Source organism: Purpureocillium takamizusanense, chromosome 2 (genome assembly GCF_022605165.1).
Source record: "Purpureocillium takamizusanense chromosome 2, complete sequence".
In the NCBI taxonomy this organism is placed as follows: Eukaryota; Fungi; Ascomycota; class Sordariomycetes; order Hypocreales; family Ophiocordycipitaceae; genus Purpureocillium; species Purpureocillium takamizusanense.
Window position 1 is genome coordinate 4550426 of NC_063069.1, and position 16037 is coordinate 4566462.

General features: G+C 57.8%; 7 protein-coding genes across 7 annotated transcripts; all 7 read right to left on the minus strand.

Moving 5' to 3' along the window:
* Nucleotides 1–985: 985 nt before the first annotated feature.
* JDV02_003162 (uncharacterized protein) lies at nucleotides 986–8509 on the minus strand. Its single transcript, XM_047984261.1, has 7 exons — nucleotides 7417–8509; nucleotides 7109–7364; nucleotides 6825–7058; nucleotides 6674–6777; nucleotides 6293–6621; nucleotides 5616–6240; nucleotides 986–5561 (listed from the first exon to the last, which is right to left on the minus strand). The coding sequence occupies exons 1-7, from the start codon at nucleotides 7584–7586 to the stop codon at nucleotides 4184–4186; spliced, it is 3096 nt and encodes a 1031-aa protein (XP_047840235.1). The 5' UTR covers nucleotides 7587–8509; the 3' UTR covers nucleotides 986–4183.
* A 598-nt stretch (nucleotides 8510–9107) lies between these two features.
* On the minus strand, nucleotides 9108–9636 carry JDV02_003163 (uncharacterized protein; the record flags this gene model as incomplete). Its single annotated transcript, XM_047984262.1, has 3 exons — nucleotides 9108–9170; nucleotides 9321–9395; nucleotides 9544–9636. 3 exons carry the CDS (start codon nucleotides 9634–9636, stop codon nucleotides 9108–9110), a joined length of 231 nt encoding a protein of 76 aa, XP_047840236.1.
* Nucleotides 9637–9779: 143 nt separating this feature from the next.
* Nucleotides 9780–11629, minus strand: JDV02_003164 (uncharacterized protein). Its single transcript, XM_047984263.1, has 3 exons — nucleotides 11282–11629; nucleotides 11037–11214; nucleotides 9780–10947 (listed from the first exon to the last, which is right to left on the minus strand). Exons 1-3 carry the CDS (start codon nucleotides 11328–11330, stop codon nucleotides 10368–10370), a joined length of 807 nt encoding a protein of 268 aa, XP_047840237.1. The 5' UTR covers nucleotides 11331–11629; the 3' UTR covers nucleotides 9780–10367.
* A 203-nt stretch (nucleotides 11630–11832) lies between these two features.
* JDV02_003165 (uncharacterized protein) lies at nucleotides 11833–12237 on the minus strand (the record flags this gene model as incomplete). Its single annotated transcript, XM_047984264.1, has 1 exon — nucleotides 11833–12237. One exon carries the CDS (start codon nucleotides 12235–12237, stop codon nucleotides 11833–11835), a length of 405 nt encoding a protein of 134 aa, XP_047840238.1.
* A 117-nt stretch (nucleotides 12238–12354) lies between these two features.
* Nucleotides 12355–13031, minus strand: JDV02_003166 (uncharacterized protein; the record flags this gene model as incomplete). The annotated part of the gene is made up of 2 exons (XM_047984265.1): nucleotides 12355–12639; nucleotides 12711–13031. The coding sequence occupies 2 exons, from the start codon at nucleotides 13029–13031 to the stop codon at nucleotides 12355–12357; spliced, it is 606 nt and encodes a 201-aa protein (XP_047840239.1).
* A 767-nt stretch (nucleotides 13032–13798) lies between these two features.
* Nucleotides 13799–14761, minus strand: JDV02_003167 (uncharacterized protein; the record flags this gene model as incomplete). Its single annotated transcript, XM_047984266.1, has 1 exon — nucleotides 13799–14761. One exon carries the CDS (start codon nucleotides 14759–14761, stop codon nucleotides 13799–13801), a length of 963 nt encoding a protein of 320 aa, XP_047840240.1.
* A 679-nt stretch (nucleotides 14762–15440) lies between these two features.
* Nucleotides 15441–15993, minus strand: ibp1 (Protein-tyrosine-phosphatase; the record flags this gene model as incomplete). Its single annotated transcript, XM_047984267.1, has 2 exons — nucleotides 15441–15772; nucleotides 15873–15993. 2 exons carry the CDS (start codon nucleotides 15991–15993, stop codon nucleotides 15441–15443), a joined length of 453 nt encoding a protein of 150 aa, XP_047840241.1.
* Between the last annotated feature and the right edge of the window lie 44 nt (nucleotides 15994–16037).

A 16037-nucleotide genomic window follows, 5' to 3' on the forward strand; every position in this document is an offset into this window, starting at 1 on the left:
ATGCAAATACAAAGCGTATTGTCCAGCTGCCACGTAAGCAGTCAGAACACACACTGTCTAATCGGTGGTCCGTGGACAGGGTCTGCTTAAAATTGCGCAAACCCCACTTACGAAAAACTCCAAGAAATGATCCAAACTCATCCAGCCTCACACCCAGATCAGTTGGATAGCAACAACAGCCTCACTCCTGGTCCGAATTACAACTAACTGCTATACTTACATCAACAGCATGAAAACCGGAATACCAGTGCTTCTTGCCACAGCGGTGTGTGCGGCAGCAACACCGACCGCGCACTTAGCAAAGCGGCAGGTAGGACTCGTAACTCGTTAGCAGCTTTGTATTCCATGTGCCGACCTACTGATGCTCCCGTGCATGTCTAGGATGTAAGTATCCGCCCGTGATGAGACTTAAGGGGCCAAGGGCATGCTGACGCGACTATACAACTTTAGTAAGTATCCGCCAGGTATTAGTGAGAGTTCAAGCGGCTAGCAGCATATTAATGTATTTGGCTACTTTCAGAACGTAAGTATTGTTAAAGAATTAATTACTATTTGATGCAGTTATATATATACTAATATGCGTGGATATATCTAGTTTGTATGTTATTACCTATAAGCAGTATCTCAGTTTAGTCAGAGCATGCTAATATGCTTGGGCATTTCTAGTGTGTAAGTATCTACCTAGTATTTATATAATTCTAAATACCGTGGCCATCACTGCCGCCACCGACACGGCGTGCCACTGCCGCGACCAAAAGTTCATGGCCTTTATGCCGTGCTGCCTGTTGGGCGCACGCTACGTACCACTAAGGGACACCCGATGGCCGGACAACGCCCATAACTTTGGGATCGAGTCGCTACGTCGAAGTATGGCCGGCTAGGCGAACGTTTCAATTTGCCGCGCCTATCGGTTTCGCTAGCGCCCCATACCTAATGCCGGCCACTAAAGTAGAGTTTGGAAACAGTGGGTCGGGTACGGATGGATGGATGGATGGATTTTATTACGCCCGGAGGGAAGTCCCTATAGGGCCTTGACACTAGCTAATTATCAAACATTTGGGTCCACTGGGTCCATGTTTGGCATCGGTCAATTGATGAGAATTATCTTGAAGAGCTCGAGCTAGACGCACGTCAGAGCGCGGCTCTTTGTAGACAAAGAAGAGACCTGCTTTGTGGTGCAGAATCCTTGGAAACGAGGCTGTTGGCGATGCCTGATACAGGCCGTGTTTGAGCTTTGACCCCAACGAGGGTCCAAAACACCACGCATGCAGACGCTCGACCTTAACATGCGTGTTAACCCATCCGACTTCCGTGCGCAAGTTTGCTGAGTATGTAGGGTATGCGGCCTGAGCCTGGCTCGCTGTGCGACACTAATTGACAATCTGGTTCGTTTGGTACGTGGCACCCCAGGCCCTACAGATAGATCGTCGCACCGCTTGTAGGACAACCCCGTCTCTTGATCCCATGACAGGCCTGCTTGAAGGCCAAGTTCTTCAAGTGTTCAGCATCCTATTCTCAGCAACTGAAGCACGGTCTGCCACAGCCGAGGCTGTTTTGTTAGTATAGCCGCATGATAAAGACCCACACCCTAAGTGACGCTGGTCGGTCCTAGTCTTTTCGTCGCAATTGCAAATCTGATTGTCGCACGCACGGCCTGCATGTCCGGTTCCCATCTGTCGTCATCCGACGCAGCTTTGCCCCCCAAAAAGAAAGACAGATTCCCAATCTTTGTTCGTGCGCACTTGCGCAAGATTTCCCGTTATGCCGTCCACTTCTGGCACCGAAAGAGAAAGTGTTCTATCGTCTCTGTTGCTTGTCCGCAATCGCACAGACCCGATTCCGCTGCTCCTATCCTGCGGAGATAACTGTTCAGTCGCATCATGCCGGTACGGAGCTGCACCAGCACATCTGCTTCTTTCCTTTTCAGCGAGTCGTATATAGCGCGGATATGCCTGCCTGGCAGTGCCTTGTCAATTCGCTTCGAGTATTTTCCGACGCTTTCCGGTAGTTGTTCGCGCGTCCCTTCTTGGGCGAGAGCTAGCCTGAGCGTTGTCACCTTCGCTTGGTACCAGGGCACTTCCGCCTCGCATCCCCTCTCCGTGGCTCGTTTCGCGGCGGCCTTGGCCAAGTGCCGCGATGCGAGCTCCTCTTCGCCGGCCGGTGCGTACCTAAGTCTGATAGCACAGCCTCGCTTCTGAAGGTGCTTCATCTGATCGTATATCCCGCGGATAGTGCATTGTCCAGATTGCTGCTGGGGCCGCCTGACTGCCGCCACTACCGAGCGGTTGCCCACCACGACCGTCACGTCCTGAGGGACAAGGCCTGGTGGTATAGACCTGAGCGCTGTCGCTATCGCTTCCAGCTCTGCTGTATACGGATTTTGTTCGGTTCCAGGTCCGACGGTGACAGAAAAGGTGGCGAGGATGTGGTCCATGCCGCCATGCGTTGCGTCGCAAACAACGCCTCCCATGCCCACAGCGCCATGCCTCAGTGACGCAGCTGTTGCTATAAGGATGTCCTGTACATCATATGGCGTCCGCGTCTCTTCTAGGTCATCCTGACCCAACACAGGGATGCGGTCCGTCCACGGCCGTAATGCATGCTCGTGGATGACTTCCATCCGCTCCGTGGACTCTTTAGCCATCATCGCAGCAATGCGTTGAAGTGGTGAGAGATAGCGCTTGCTTGCTTTGTTCTTCAGTGCTGCCAGTGGGTTCGTCTGCGGCAGCGTCCGCAGCCACGCAGAGCCTCGTCGCAGCCTGCTTATCCCGTTCCCCTACTGCGCGGATGCCGGCCTCGACCTCGGCCACCGCGGTTGAAACGGTCTGGAACGATCCTGTGATGGCCTGCGCGCCGATCCGTTGCGCTTCGTTCAACGCGCGTGTATCCAGACATTCGACGCATAGTCCATCGCCGGGGCGACCGTCGCCATGAACAACTGTCTCGCTACCCTCGGTGAGAGCAACTTCAGCCTCCTCAAGTGGATGCGTGATCGTAGAGTTACACGCGACCGACGTGAGAGCTTAAACGCGCTCGCTGAACGGAGCACGGAGAAGACTCCGACGAAACGTCGCAGGGACAAAGTAGACAAATGTGTCGCCAAAGAAGGGGGTCAGGGGGGCTGCGTCCCGGGCATCCAAGCTCACCTTTGCTCTTTTCCTCCTGCAGCGTTGACAGGCCATGCGAACCTGATGTCGTCGAGGCATGTCTGGCGCGTCGCGTCCTCGTCTCCCGCTGAAGCGTTCGACGGCGGTGACACTTTACACTGATGGGTCAAAATGCGCAGTGAAAGCGTCGGAGTTTCATGTCCATGTGGATAGTGATGGGGTATGCCGTCAGATCAGTGACAAATCGTTTTGCTGGTCGTGATGCGATATGAGGCAATGCGCGGTCCCAGGCCTTTTTTTGTGTGATGCCCTCGTCCGACGACGCAGCACACTTGCTCGGCGAACAAGGGCCGGAACTCTTCTAATACTGTCGTCGGCAGGCTTACAGGATTTGCTGAGGTGGGCGACAAGGGTGAGGGGTGCTCAGTGCGACGTATGTTGACTGGTTCTGCACTCGAACGCGTGTTAAAGCAAGTGGCCCCCTGGTGGTCCGTGGTCCCTCCCTGGAAGCCCAGTGTCCTTTTCTGGCTGAACCTTGGAGCTAGGAGACGGAGAAGGTACCGGTACTCAAATCCTGGTACTCGCGGGCGACGGTCGCAGTGTCGTTTTGGTGGGCGGACATGCATATGTTTGAGTGAGGATGCGACAGAGACATGGGCTTCTGTGAGTGCTGACAAGGGCCAAGACCAAACATCCGCCCCGTCTCTCTTCCTTCCTTTCTCTTCCTCGACGTTTCCGCGGAGACGAGCAAACGATGCTGTTTAAACGAACAGACCTCTGGCTGTGTCGGTAGAATTCTGGCCCCGCCCTACATAATAGTATCAGCGCTGGACACCTATCCCACCGTATTGATAGCTCGGGTGCGGCGTGCCTGCGCCAGCTCGAGCTTCCCGTACAGTTGCTGCACCGGCACCAGGAACTGGGCGCCGCGCCGTCGGTGCGCGTGTGTCCTCGATACCATGTTTTGGTCGGATCAAGCGTACGCAAGAATTCGGATCAGTACGCGTTCTCAATCAGTCAACTCATCTACTCTACTGTTCCAAGTCTTTCGTATGGTGCATGACCATGTCCATCAGTTATCTCGTCCTCAACAGAATCCTCCGCTTCTTATGAGACTGTCCTTCATCTTCCTTGTATCCTGCATCTTGACACAGGGCCATCCGTCTCTTTACTGATCCGGTCTTCAGTGTAATTCGAACTCGTGGACGTGCTGTGGCTGTGGAGGGTGAGAGAACAGACTGTGGACGGCTGGTGACCGAACAAGGTGCACCGCCGGACGTTGGCCTGACTCTCAGCTTGATGCGTGGCCGCTTGAGTTCGTCATGAAGGGCGCACACCGGCGGCGCCTCTGGAGCGAGTCCATTGAGTTCCTCATCCGCAATTGCGGATGCGATAACTGGCGTGGATGGCGATAAGCCACTGTGAAGCGTCTTGGGACTGCTTGGCAACGGAGTGCCGCAATCGCCATCGTCATCAGTCATGGTCGCATCCATTGCATCGAGCACGAACAGTGCATCTGACGCGTATGACGCGAAGTCGGTGGCCGATTCCATCGGTGGAGTGCGAGGACTCTCGCCCGTCGCCGGTGACGATGGCCTCGAACTATCCCCGAGGTCGGGCCAAGCAGTCTCAGACCCACAGTCGGTGGCTCCGAGGCTGATGCTGTCGCATCGCCGGTGCAAATGTTCTTCACCAGGTATAAAGGAATCGATCGTCTGCAGTGGTGTTGGGCACTCGTTAGGGGATGTGGTGCGTTCCACGAGCTGTGTCGACATGTTTGGCGCGTCCGCTGCAGCATCTGGGCATTGCATCAACACTGACGGTGCTAGACAGTTAGATGTTGTGTTGCGCGAGTGCTTCGGCGATGATGTCGCTCCCGAAGGAGGTGTGCTCGGAAGAGAGCTTAAGTCGATCATGGTCTGATCCCATGACTCAACGTCGGAGCCGACCGCTTTGCTAACAGAACCCGTTGCTGGATCGAGAAGTGCCTCCGATTCAGGCACCGTGGAAGGTCTCGTCTTCGTAACCAAGTTAAGCTTTGGGATGTTGTAATGATGCACATCGTGCAGATGGCTATACCCTGACTCTGGTCCGTCAGCCACGAAGTCACAGGCCCGGCATGTCCATTTCCATCCGTGACACAATTCGACGTGTTTTCGAGCATCGGCGTCACGTTCCCAGTACTGCAGTCTGACGCTAGGGCGCGCGTCTTCCGCCTGCATGCAAAGAGGACAGAATGCCGGTCGAATCAGCGTATGCTGGTATGTTATTGCGCCGCAGCGTTTTTTGACTGTTGACAGATGATGACGGCAATGTTCTTGCCATTCATCGGCTCGGAAGAACTCCATGCAGAAGTAGCAGAATTCCACCTCGGATTGGAGGACACCGAGGAGCTTGGCCGTCGCGGATTTCCGACACCGATGAACGTGATTACATCTGTCTCGCTTCTTGATGCTACCAACTCCACCGTCAGCGAACATCCTTGAGCAAAATGGTATGCACACTCACCTAGCCAATGCCTTGTGGCAGAATCGACAGGTCCCTTTTTCGGGCTCTTCTCCTGGGCGGTAATATACACTCCAGTCGTTCTCCAGCAAAAACAGAGCATCTCGCATGTAGCGCAGCTGTTCATCGCAGCTCAAGGCCGAGGTGCCATCCATCGCCCGCGCAAGACGGCTTTTCTCCGGGATAAGGTCATCAAGCGAATCGTAATCATCGTCCACATCTGACGGAACTCCGTGCAGGAGCCTTTCGTGCTGCTTTGCTTCCATTGCCTCTACCCTGTGTCGTTTGAGAGCACTTCTTCTGTGCCGTTTGATGGTGTTCTGTCGGGCAGTCATTGCTTTGGCCCTGGCCTCCTCATCGACCGCATTCTGGATCTGTCGATCGCATGCGGCAATCTCTGGATGTTCGAGCACTTTCCTCTCCAAAGAAGCAGGCAAACTGGTTGGCAGATTGGGTTGCCAAAATTGACCCAGTCCCTGGAAGTAATCGATGACCGAGTGGTCTGGACTTTCTCGCATGAAAGCGGCAAACCCATCGCATGATGAGACGAAGGCAACGTAACTCGTGCCAAATATTTTGTTATCTTTGTGCAAGATGTGTTGCGATCGTTCGGTCTCCGTATATCGTTCTAAGCATCACATTAGCCCTGATGAGCAATGCGAGTCTTGCATAATACCTACCATCAAGCTGCTTGCCGAGTTCCCGTCGAATAGCATGCATCGACACCGTGTCGTAGCTATACTCAGAGCCCAACAATCGCTTGAAGATTCCCATGAAGGCGCCTTCGCCCATGGCTTTTGTCGGATGAAGGACCCCCTGTCGGTCAACCGCTCGGCAGACAGGCACGTCTTGCCAGGCATCATGCCAAGGAATGGGTCCGTCACCCTTACCTCGCATAATCTTGAGGAAGAGTTCACAGTCCAAGGCGCCGTCGACGAAGGCAAGCTGCAGCAGGAAGAAGACAGCGTTATAACGGAGCAAGTGATGCTCTCGACCGGTAACCCCAAATCTATCGCAGCATCAGCATCCGTTGCCCCCCCACCCAATGAGAAGATACTGACTTCGTGTTCTCCGGGTCTGGGTTATTCTTGACATGTCGCTGGTCAACTTTGAAGAAAAGTTCCGGATCTCCCTTGGGCGTTCGGCGCAGAACGAGCTGAATGTCCTGGAACAGTCAACTCCTGCAGCTTCTGCGGGTACACCATCACGTACCTTGTACTTTACCCCGGGCTTGAGAAGTGCACTTATGCGAGCTCCACTATGACAAAAGAGAAGGAGAAGGAAGTGAAACTGGAACAGAGTCCTCGGATGGACAAAATCATGGCCCTTGCATTGCCAAAGAGCTTTCAGGTTTCGCTCCAGGTCCGCCGGTTTGTAGTTGTACTTGGGCTTGGTTATATTCTTGACGCCGCTTCCCTCTTCGAGAGGCAGCACTCGCCTCAACCACTGCGCATGGGTTGGTCAGCTCTGTACGCTGTAAAAGCAGGCAGACCTACATGGTTGATCTCTGCGACAGTCTCATTTTCGATCCCCGTTCCCGTGACACGTTTATAGCCGGCGTTGAATTGTTTCGCGCGAGCCAGGAGGGAAACAACACTGGCGTGTTTGCCAAGATTGCCAGTCGACTGATCCTTGTAGAACCTCCAGAAGTCCTTCAACTCGAAGATGTCGGGCGCGTTTGACCCGACGCAGAGGACACGCTTCCTGCACTCGTCGAAGCTGTCTCGGGGGTCCGTTCTGTTCCAATTCCATCTGGAGGATCGATTAGAGGAGATACAGCTCGACAAAAGAGGCCGCTACCCACACGGCATAGATATGCAGGACCGCGTCTTGCTCGGCAAGTATCTTTGGCGAGTACTTCGTAACGCCTATCTGTCTGTCGCGCTCCTCGTGTTTGCCGCTCTCATAACCGTTGCCTCTGGCTCGACTCGCGATTTGCTCAGGACATTGGCGTTTGGCGGACATCATCGACATGGCTTGGGCCAAACTCAAATGCAGATGGCGAAGGGATCAAAGGGTGCTGCCAGTCGCTGGGGAGAGGGGGGTCGCCTTTGGATGGTTTTCCCCCTCCTCCAGACGCGACTGTCATCGACGACATGCTGGTGAATTCCCTGTTTCCTGGCAGCTGACATGCGGATGTTGGTTGCTGGATGCGTCGTCAAGGTCGCGCGACGGTCGCGCGACCTTTCGGGGCGGCTCGCCCCAGGCATCCATGCATTGCTCAGTCAGCTCGCGCGACCCCACCGGAGCCAAATCCGCATCTTCCACCGAGTCACCCGGGACTCTGCGACGGCGAGACTCGTTGGCTACGCGCCGGCGAGACACACGGGCATGGCCCTGAGGATGCTAGAGGAGCTCCGGCGGTTGCCGTTCGTGTGGAAGCCGCGTCGGGGTCTCCGCTGCGGATACAGCAAGACGCGGACACGGAAGCAAGTTTACTGCGGCGGCGGCGCGAGGTCACGACACCCCAACCCCGCGAGCTGGGCGTCCGTCCCGTGACTTGCACGACCACAGATTGGTGGGCAGGGCGGCGCTGTGTGACTTTAAAAAACGGCACGGCACAGCCTCCGGTAGTGTCGGCAGCCTGGGCAGCGAGCAGGGCGGGACAAATAGGAATGGATGCAGACACCAAAAGAGAGAGGGCTGCTCGATGGATGTTTTGTTGTCGCCGCAGATGTCGGGTTGGGGTACGTGGAGCTGCTGGCGGGTGTCAGTCGTGGCACGGCCCGGGGGCGCTTCGAAACGTGTGCGGGCCGCAGTATCTGTAACTCGGTCAAGAGAGGAGTGGCCGGTGATGCGCATGCACTCGTGGCGCTGATGTCGGGATGAAGCGCCGAGCACACTCTTTTCCCGCCGCGCCCTGGACGGCTGTGATGTTGATGGCGTCGGAGCTTGACTTGAAGCCTCCGCGGCGGCCGCCCAAGAGACTGACGAACTATAGGTACCCTGGCTTGCCTGTGTGGCTTTTTGGTGGGGACTGACGACCGCCTGGGGGTCATCGATTTTGGATCAGGGCCAGGGGTGCCCCCACTGCGACCCCAGGCGGGCTGCCTCTGCCTGTTGGGGCACTGGATGCTCTGCGTTGCGGGCTGCCCTGTTCCACTACACCGCCAGGGATTCAGACGGGGGGTTCCGTTGCTAGGGTGACCTTAGGGTAGTTGCAGATAGTGCTAGCGTGGGACAGGGAGTCAGCAGGGCCACCTTGCACTCGAGGCACTACCGTATTACCAGCAAGTCCTCGTGCAGGCGTTGCAAAGACGCGAGATGGATAACAGGGAAACTGACGAAGCAATCCAGTGGCGACGGCACCACCACAAAGACGGCCACGGCGCGGGAACTCAACCGTCACACTAGAAATAGATTTTCTTCTAGTAATGACAAGTATTATAGCCCCTGCTGCACGTTGCACATGCCTTGCTCGTCCACTACTACTCCTCAGTTATCAAACTGTCTCAGCACTCGTCCCCGCCTCCCTTTCCTCCAACGTGACCTAGATTAAAGGCAGTACGCAGTCTTGTCGGACATGTTGTCGATGCAGTCAGAGTCGGTTCGCGAACACTAGATGGTTACAGTATCGTGAGCCAATCCATCATTCACGTCGTACGTTTTGCGGACGAGGGGGGGGGGGGGGTTGAGATCCATGGAACACCACCATCACCGCCACCATCAAACCCCCGCCGAGGAAAGGGGAAGGGCTGGCTTGCTTACCTTGGGTTCGCAGGACTTGGTCCACTGCTTGCCGTTCTTGGAGAGCGTGCACAGGTTGGTCTCCTTGGAGCACGTCTAATCAACCGGGAAACCCCAAAACGAAGGCTGTCTGTCAGCCGGCTGCCACGCGTATAATTCGTACTACCTCTTTTCGATGTGCGTGCCCCGGTGGAGGAAAGGGGAAAGAAAAGGGGAATCTTGTGCTGCGGGCCATTTTGCTTACGCCAATAGTGTTGAGAACCGGCTCTTTGTTACACGTCGCCGAGACGGCCGCCGCCAGGGCGAGGAGGAGGAGTGCGGCAGCAGAGTTCTTCATGGTGGTTTGTGGTTTGTGGTGGCTTGGGGCAGCTTCAGGAGGATAGCCTCTTGTCGTAATTATCGAGATGCACTAGTAGAGAACCTCTTTTTTGTTCTTTCAGTTCGGCAAAGAACAAAGGGTGTAGAAAGGCCGTCTCTGCACCCGGGAACACCGAATATATAGGTAAATATATAAATATAATATGCAAAGTACATGTAGACGTGTATAAGAGTATTGATTGATCGTCACGTAATGCAAGCCTCCCTTGGTAATCGTCATGTCACGGCCACGAGCAAGGCCTTCTTCGCGCGCGACACGGGGTTCGTCACTGTCCTCGTCGTGCCACTGACCGACTCAAAAGACCGTTGCGCGCGGGCACTGCCCTGTCTCTGCACCTTCACCGTCCAGGTGCCAGTGGAAACGCGGCATGGGCCACTCCTTTCTGCAGTCGACGTCGTCAGCGGTTAAGGCCACAGCTTAAATCCACGGCAGCACCATCCCACGTCAGGACAACTGTGCACCCAGAGATCCATGCGATGCCACCATGTCATCATATTATGTTCGTGACAACACGTCTATTCGCGTGGGGTTCCCCCCTAGGTGCCCGGTGCACCCGTGTCATGATTTCCGTATGCTTGCGCAACGCCATCTTCTTGTCCGGACCAATTCTTCCGTTCTCATCCGGCCGCCCGGCCGGCCGCCCGTCACTCGTAAAAGCCTCTGCGTATCAAAAACGTCGAACTCTTGGCCTAGGCCTCCCTACTATAGTAAGCGTCCTGTTGCACACTCCGCTCGTTCGTCACACCGCCGTCGACGCCCTGCTCGCCGTGGACGTGCGCCGCACCCGCCCAGAAGCGCTCCCGCTCCGCCAGCAGCTCGTCAGCCCAGGCGCGCGTCTCGGGCAGTGTCATCTTCCGGGCCACGTAGGCGAACTCGCCCAGGTCCAGCTGGCCCTTGGCGCGCTTCTCGTACTCCATCATCTGCAGCAGCAGCTCCATCTTGTCCACGTCGTGCACGAAGTGGCTGTCGAGCGTCTGCGAGTCCTCGTACTCCTGCCAGATGGCGCGCATCTCGTCGCCCGTCGTGCCGCCCGCCACGCCGCCCAGCAGCGTCTTGGTCAGGTAGTCCATGGTCGCCGCCTCGCGTCGGTTCTTCTCCGGCTTGGCCACGCCGTCGACGGGCGTGATGTCGCCGACCAGCAGCTCCGCCATGTCGTGGATGAGGCACATCTTCATGCACTTGGGCAGGTCGAGGCGCGGCGCGAGGGACGGGGGCGCGAACATGGAGATGAGGGACATGCGGTACATGTGGTCGGCGATGGACTCGCCCCTGCAGAACCCGGAAATCAGCATGACATTGACGCCGTAACAGACCAGTCGCTTTTCGGGTCGGGCTGTTCCCCTTCCACAGAGACTGACCTCTCGATGCCGAACCGCCGCCAGCCCTCACGCTTCGTCGTCTTGAGCCTCTCGAGCATGTGGAAAAAGGCCAGCGGCGAGCTGGAGTCCTGCACGGGTGCGTCTCCGGGCAGCGTCTCGAGGACCTTTTCGACGGTCCAAGGCTCCGACACCTTGGCCATGGGCGTGTATCCGAGGTCTACCAGCCGCGTCAGTCAGTCCCCGAAGCCTGCCTCCTCAGGCCGAGGCCGCAGGGTCGGACATACTGGCTACGTCAGCCTTGGAGCCCTCGGGCTGGTCTGGCTGCGATCCCATGTCTTCTTGCAGTCAAGTCTGTCTTGTCAATGTCTCGGAATGCGGCCGTCAAACGTCGTCGTCGAGTAGGGTCCGGTCTCGCGGGGCAGCCGAAGCAGATAGAAGTCGTGGGCACTTTGGCAGCGGCGGCGGCGGCGGCGACTGCAAAGAAGAGTAATAGTGGCGGAGCTGCAGGAGACGGTCTGCTATGTGCTGTATAGACAGACGAGGGAGTCAACGGCGGGGAGAGCTGTGAGCTGTAAACAGAAAAAGCAATGGAGGGGCCGTCTGCGTTTGGGTCTGACGCAGCCTTCAATGCGATGCACAAGCGGGAACAACAAACACCCAATTTCCAATGCTAGCGCCCTCACTTGCCGGTAGGGTTGCCTTCTCCACTGCCGGCGCCGCGGCCCAGGCACCTGGGTAACGCGCCAAACTGGACGCCCAGATGCATGGATCGCGTTACTAATGTTACCCTACACCACCCCTCCGGAATGGGAAAATCACCACCACCGGCGAATACCTATTCCCTACCGTCTCCTCCAAACCGCTCTTCGTCGATCCGTATCTTCCTGTCCATTGCTCGGCCCGCAGAATCCAGCCAGTCTTGCTCGGTGACATAGTTCAACGGATCGAACACGTCGCGGAGCCGGAAGTCCCACGCGTCGTCCGGCCACGGCTTACGCTCCCACAAGTCCCGATAAATGCCTGTGATACGCATGTCTTCCTCTGGATCAACCCTGCATCTGTTCTCGCTGCCGGCAATGATGGGGAGGGGACCAGCAGCCAGGGCCTCTTCCCCAGCAAGCAGGAAGCGTACCATTGCGTGCTTCTGTTCATCTAGGAGCTTGACGATGCGATATGTCACATCGTGCCGGTCCGGATGCAGGTAGATGCTCTCGGGCTGTCGCTGTGAGCAGAAGACCATGGCGTTTTTGCAGAGACTAGAGCGTAAAACGTCCTCACGTACATCGACGTCCGGAGCCGAGGCCGGTTCGCGGAGGTCAAACAGCACCACGCCGCCAAAGATGCGTCCCTCGGCCCATTACCCCACGCTGTCGGCCACGCCACGCGGATACTGCGCGTAGTCGCAGTACCACTTGTGTCGAAGCAATGTCGGCGGCGGGCCGTCCGGAAACGTGTACCACCAGACGGCGTCGCCCTCGGGCGCGGTCCAGGACTTGATATCGCGGGTCCAGTCTGGGTCGGCTCTGGCGTCGGACTCGTGTAACAAGGCGGCGATCTGGTGGATCGATGCGGCGACAAGCTCGATGAGCCGCGTGCTGAACGCTCTCGACCTCGGCGCAGCGGCCTGGTACTCGCGGCAGAGCTGTTTGCAGCACTGAGTGACCTTTTGTCGACGTAGAGCGCAAGACGCTCCCGGAAGGGAAAACCACGCACCTGAGGCTTAAACTTGAGAACACGGGGATCAAATGTACTCCGGAACCGTTCAGCCCGGTCGACAGCTTGTGGGCATAGCGTCTTATGCAGTGTGTGAAGAGGATGTCTGTCAGACGCCGTCCCGTCGTACGTGTCCTTGTCTACCTCTGACAACGGGAGGCCAGCCGCTATCTGGCCGACAGTGAGTCTCGCAGCTTCGCAGGAGGCGACGTTGGATACCGCCCGGAGCAGCGTCTCGCGACGAGAGTCATCGAGGGATGCAATGGTAGCAGGCCGTAACGGCTGATAGCGCGTGGGCGGGGTTACTGTGGGAGGGGACATTGTCCTGCGTAGGGTTCTAGTATTATGCGTGGAGGCAAGATGTTTGGAGCAAGAGAGGAGGCATCAATCCTACGTCTATCGACTATACAATCGCAATGCTGAGTTGCCTGGGGTCTTGACCTGAGATTTAAGCGCCGGGCGCGGCCAGCCCGCGGCAATCACTGGGGGTAAAGCGTCTCCGACCCAACAGGAGTTCGTACCGGCGGTCCATTAGCAGCAACGGGCGCTTCGTGTCTCCAGTGTGAGGGAGGTAGCTCGGCGATACCTAAAGTTAGTTACTTCGTACACTGCCTTATCGTGCGAGTCGCAACCCGGTTAATTTACTTCCTCGACGACCAAGGTATCGGCTCTCAGGCAGCAAGCTTCAGAGGATTTTACTCCCTGTAGGATGAACATCTCTTATAACGTTGATTCGAAAATGTCTGAGCAAGTGGCGCGAAAGCACTGAAAGTCGCGAGTTAGCGAGGTAGCTGTTTCGTATATCGGAGCTACCTAATAAGCATTACACGTAGTCCTCATGCCAAATCAGGACCTAGTCTCGAGGAAAGACGCAGATCCCACATGATGGCAGTGCCTAAATCCATTGTCCATGCCCATGCGCCTCGCTATTTGTCCATGGAGAAGCGTTGCCACCCTCCATGTGTTCGCGCCGACCGCTCACACGGCAAGTCCCAGACCATATAAAATCCCCAGCAACCCACACCGGGACTCGAAGCTATGCACTCTAAAGACCGTACCAAGACCGACGGGGGAAACCAGGGCGCCGGTCAGTAGAACATGATGGCGGCGGCGCGATACCTGTCATTCTCGCCGTCCGCCGCCGCGCCCAACAGTCTGCGTCTGTACGCCGCCACCCGCTCGGCATCCCGACGGCGCGCCCTTTCGGTGTGCCGCGCCCTCCACTGGCGCCACCGATCGTCGCTGTCCACGAGCGAGAGCCTCGTCGCCGACTGGGAGGATGGCGGCAGGCCGCTGGCGAGCGCCATGGCCGAGTAGTGAGAGTTGGGGATTGGGAGGACGACCTCGGGCCTGCGGTAGTTGCTTCGCCACCACTGCCAGGTTCCCCCGTTATGACCATAGGAGGAGGAGGAGGAGGCGGTGGAGAAGGATGCTCCTGGCGGCGCGAGCGCGCAATGAGGCAACGGCCGGACCCAGCTGCCGTACGCGGGCGGGGGCAGTTGCGGTGCCTCCTCGGAGAGCAGGTCCTCGTACCGGGGGATCTCGCTGTACATGGACGACGCGTGTGCCGGGCCGGCGTCGAGGAAGGGCGTGAACGGCATGTAGGCGGCGTGCATCTGCGCCGCGCGCATCGTCGCCTGGTGCTCCCACTGCTGCCGGGCATGTCCAGGACGCGGCGTGGAGGTCGTGTATGTCATCTCATGCTCCTGGGCCTGGTGTCGGGCGTGGCCGTCGGGGCGCCGCCGCCGACTCGAGCGGCCGCCGTAAGGGACGGCATGTTCAGGGTCCCGACGGCTCGCGGCGGTGCGTCCACGTCCGCGTAGCTTATCCCACCCTCGCGAGAGCCAAGCGCTGAAGCCGCAGGGGGCGCGCCTCGTGCCACGACGGCATTTCTGGTGGATGTAGGTGACGAGGATGAAGAGGAATATCGCGCTCGCGATGGTGATGAAGGCGATGGCTCCTGCCGTGTCCTGGCTTGGCCGAGAGAGATCGAAGGTCGGGTTCGCGGTAAAGCCACGCGGATAGTGTTCAACAGCAAAGGGTGGTGCCATAGGTAGGAGTCGTGACACGTAATGCTGAATGTTCCCAGCGGGGAGGATTGCTCTCTTAGGGGGGGTCTCGATATCGGCCGGCCTTGGGTACCTGCTGGACTTCCGGCTCGCGACGGCTTTGGACACGAAACAGGGCGAAATGACAAAGTGCATCCCTAGCCGAGGGCGAGGGACAGAGTATATGTAGTCTGGTGGAGGGCTTCTCCTGGCGAAACCCCTGTGGCGTCGCGTAGAGCGCTGCGTCGTCGAACCTTGAGGCATTAGGTTGGCCTGGATATCCTCGCCAATGCAGGTCCAAGTTCTGTGTAGCGAGGCGAGGCGAGGCGAGGCACAAGCGTCTCCGCCATGCACACACCACGCGCACTTCTCTTTGGGGCTCCGGGACAGACATCGAGGGCGGCGCGGTAGCTCGCCAGCGAGACGAGGCATGTGGGCGAACAAACCCTATGATGCTGTCTTGATCCAGCCCTCGTGTATATGCCAGGCGCGTTCATGTCCATCGCGCCCCCCTCGTGGCCAACACCAACAGTCTGCCCGAGGCTTGCCTCGTCTTCCATCATCATGACGGGACGGCTCCCACCACTCCCCTCCCAACCTCCCCGTCTCGCACCGCCGCCACCCACCGCGGCCGGCCCGATCCAAGCCCATGCAGCAGCAGCTGCCGCTCAGCCCCCCCCTCTCAGTAATTCTCCCAGAGCTCCTTCCTATACCCCTCCGTCAACCGCTCGTCCGTCCCGTACGCCTCCTGCCACCCGGTGAAGCCCTTGTCCAGGACATACACGGCCTGGGGCTGGTCGTCGGGCCGCGCCCTCGTCTCGCCCAGCGACTTGAGCAGGCCGTCCCTCTCGCGCAGGTAGCGCAGCGCCGCGCTCGGCCCCCGCTGCTGGCTCAGCGCGCAGTGGAAAACGACGGCGTCCTTGTCCTTGAGCCTGCGCACCAGCGTCGCCATCATGGCGTCGAGCTGCGCGCTCGGCACGTTGGTCGAGCCCCGGATATGTCCGCCGATGTAGTCTGGCTCTGCTGGTTAGCCGCAAGTCGGGTCCATCTGGGCGCGGCAAGGAAGGGGGGCGCATGAGGGAGTGCTTGGAGCCGGGGGCTTGGGAGAACATGCCGTCGTCGCGTACGTCAATGACGGCAAAGGTTGGGTCCTTGGACTCGCTCTCTTGGAGCATCTTTTCCGACAGCGTCTTGGCCGTCATGCGCTGCAGCGTGTGGATGTTGGCGGAGGACATGGCACGTGAGGTGATCGTGGCCGTGAATGCTATCTTCAAGACCC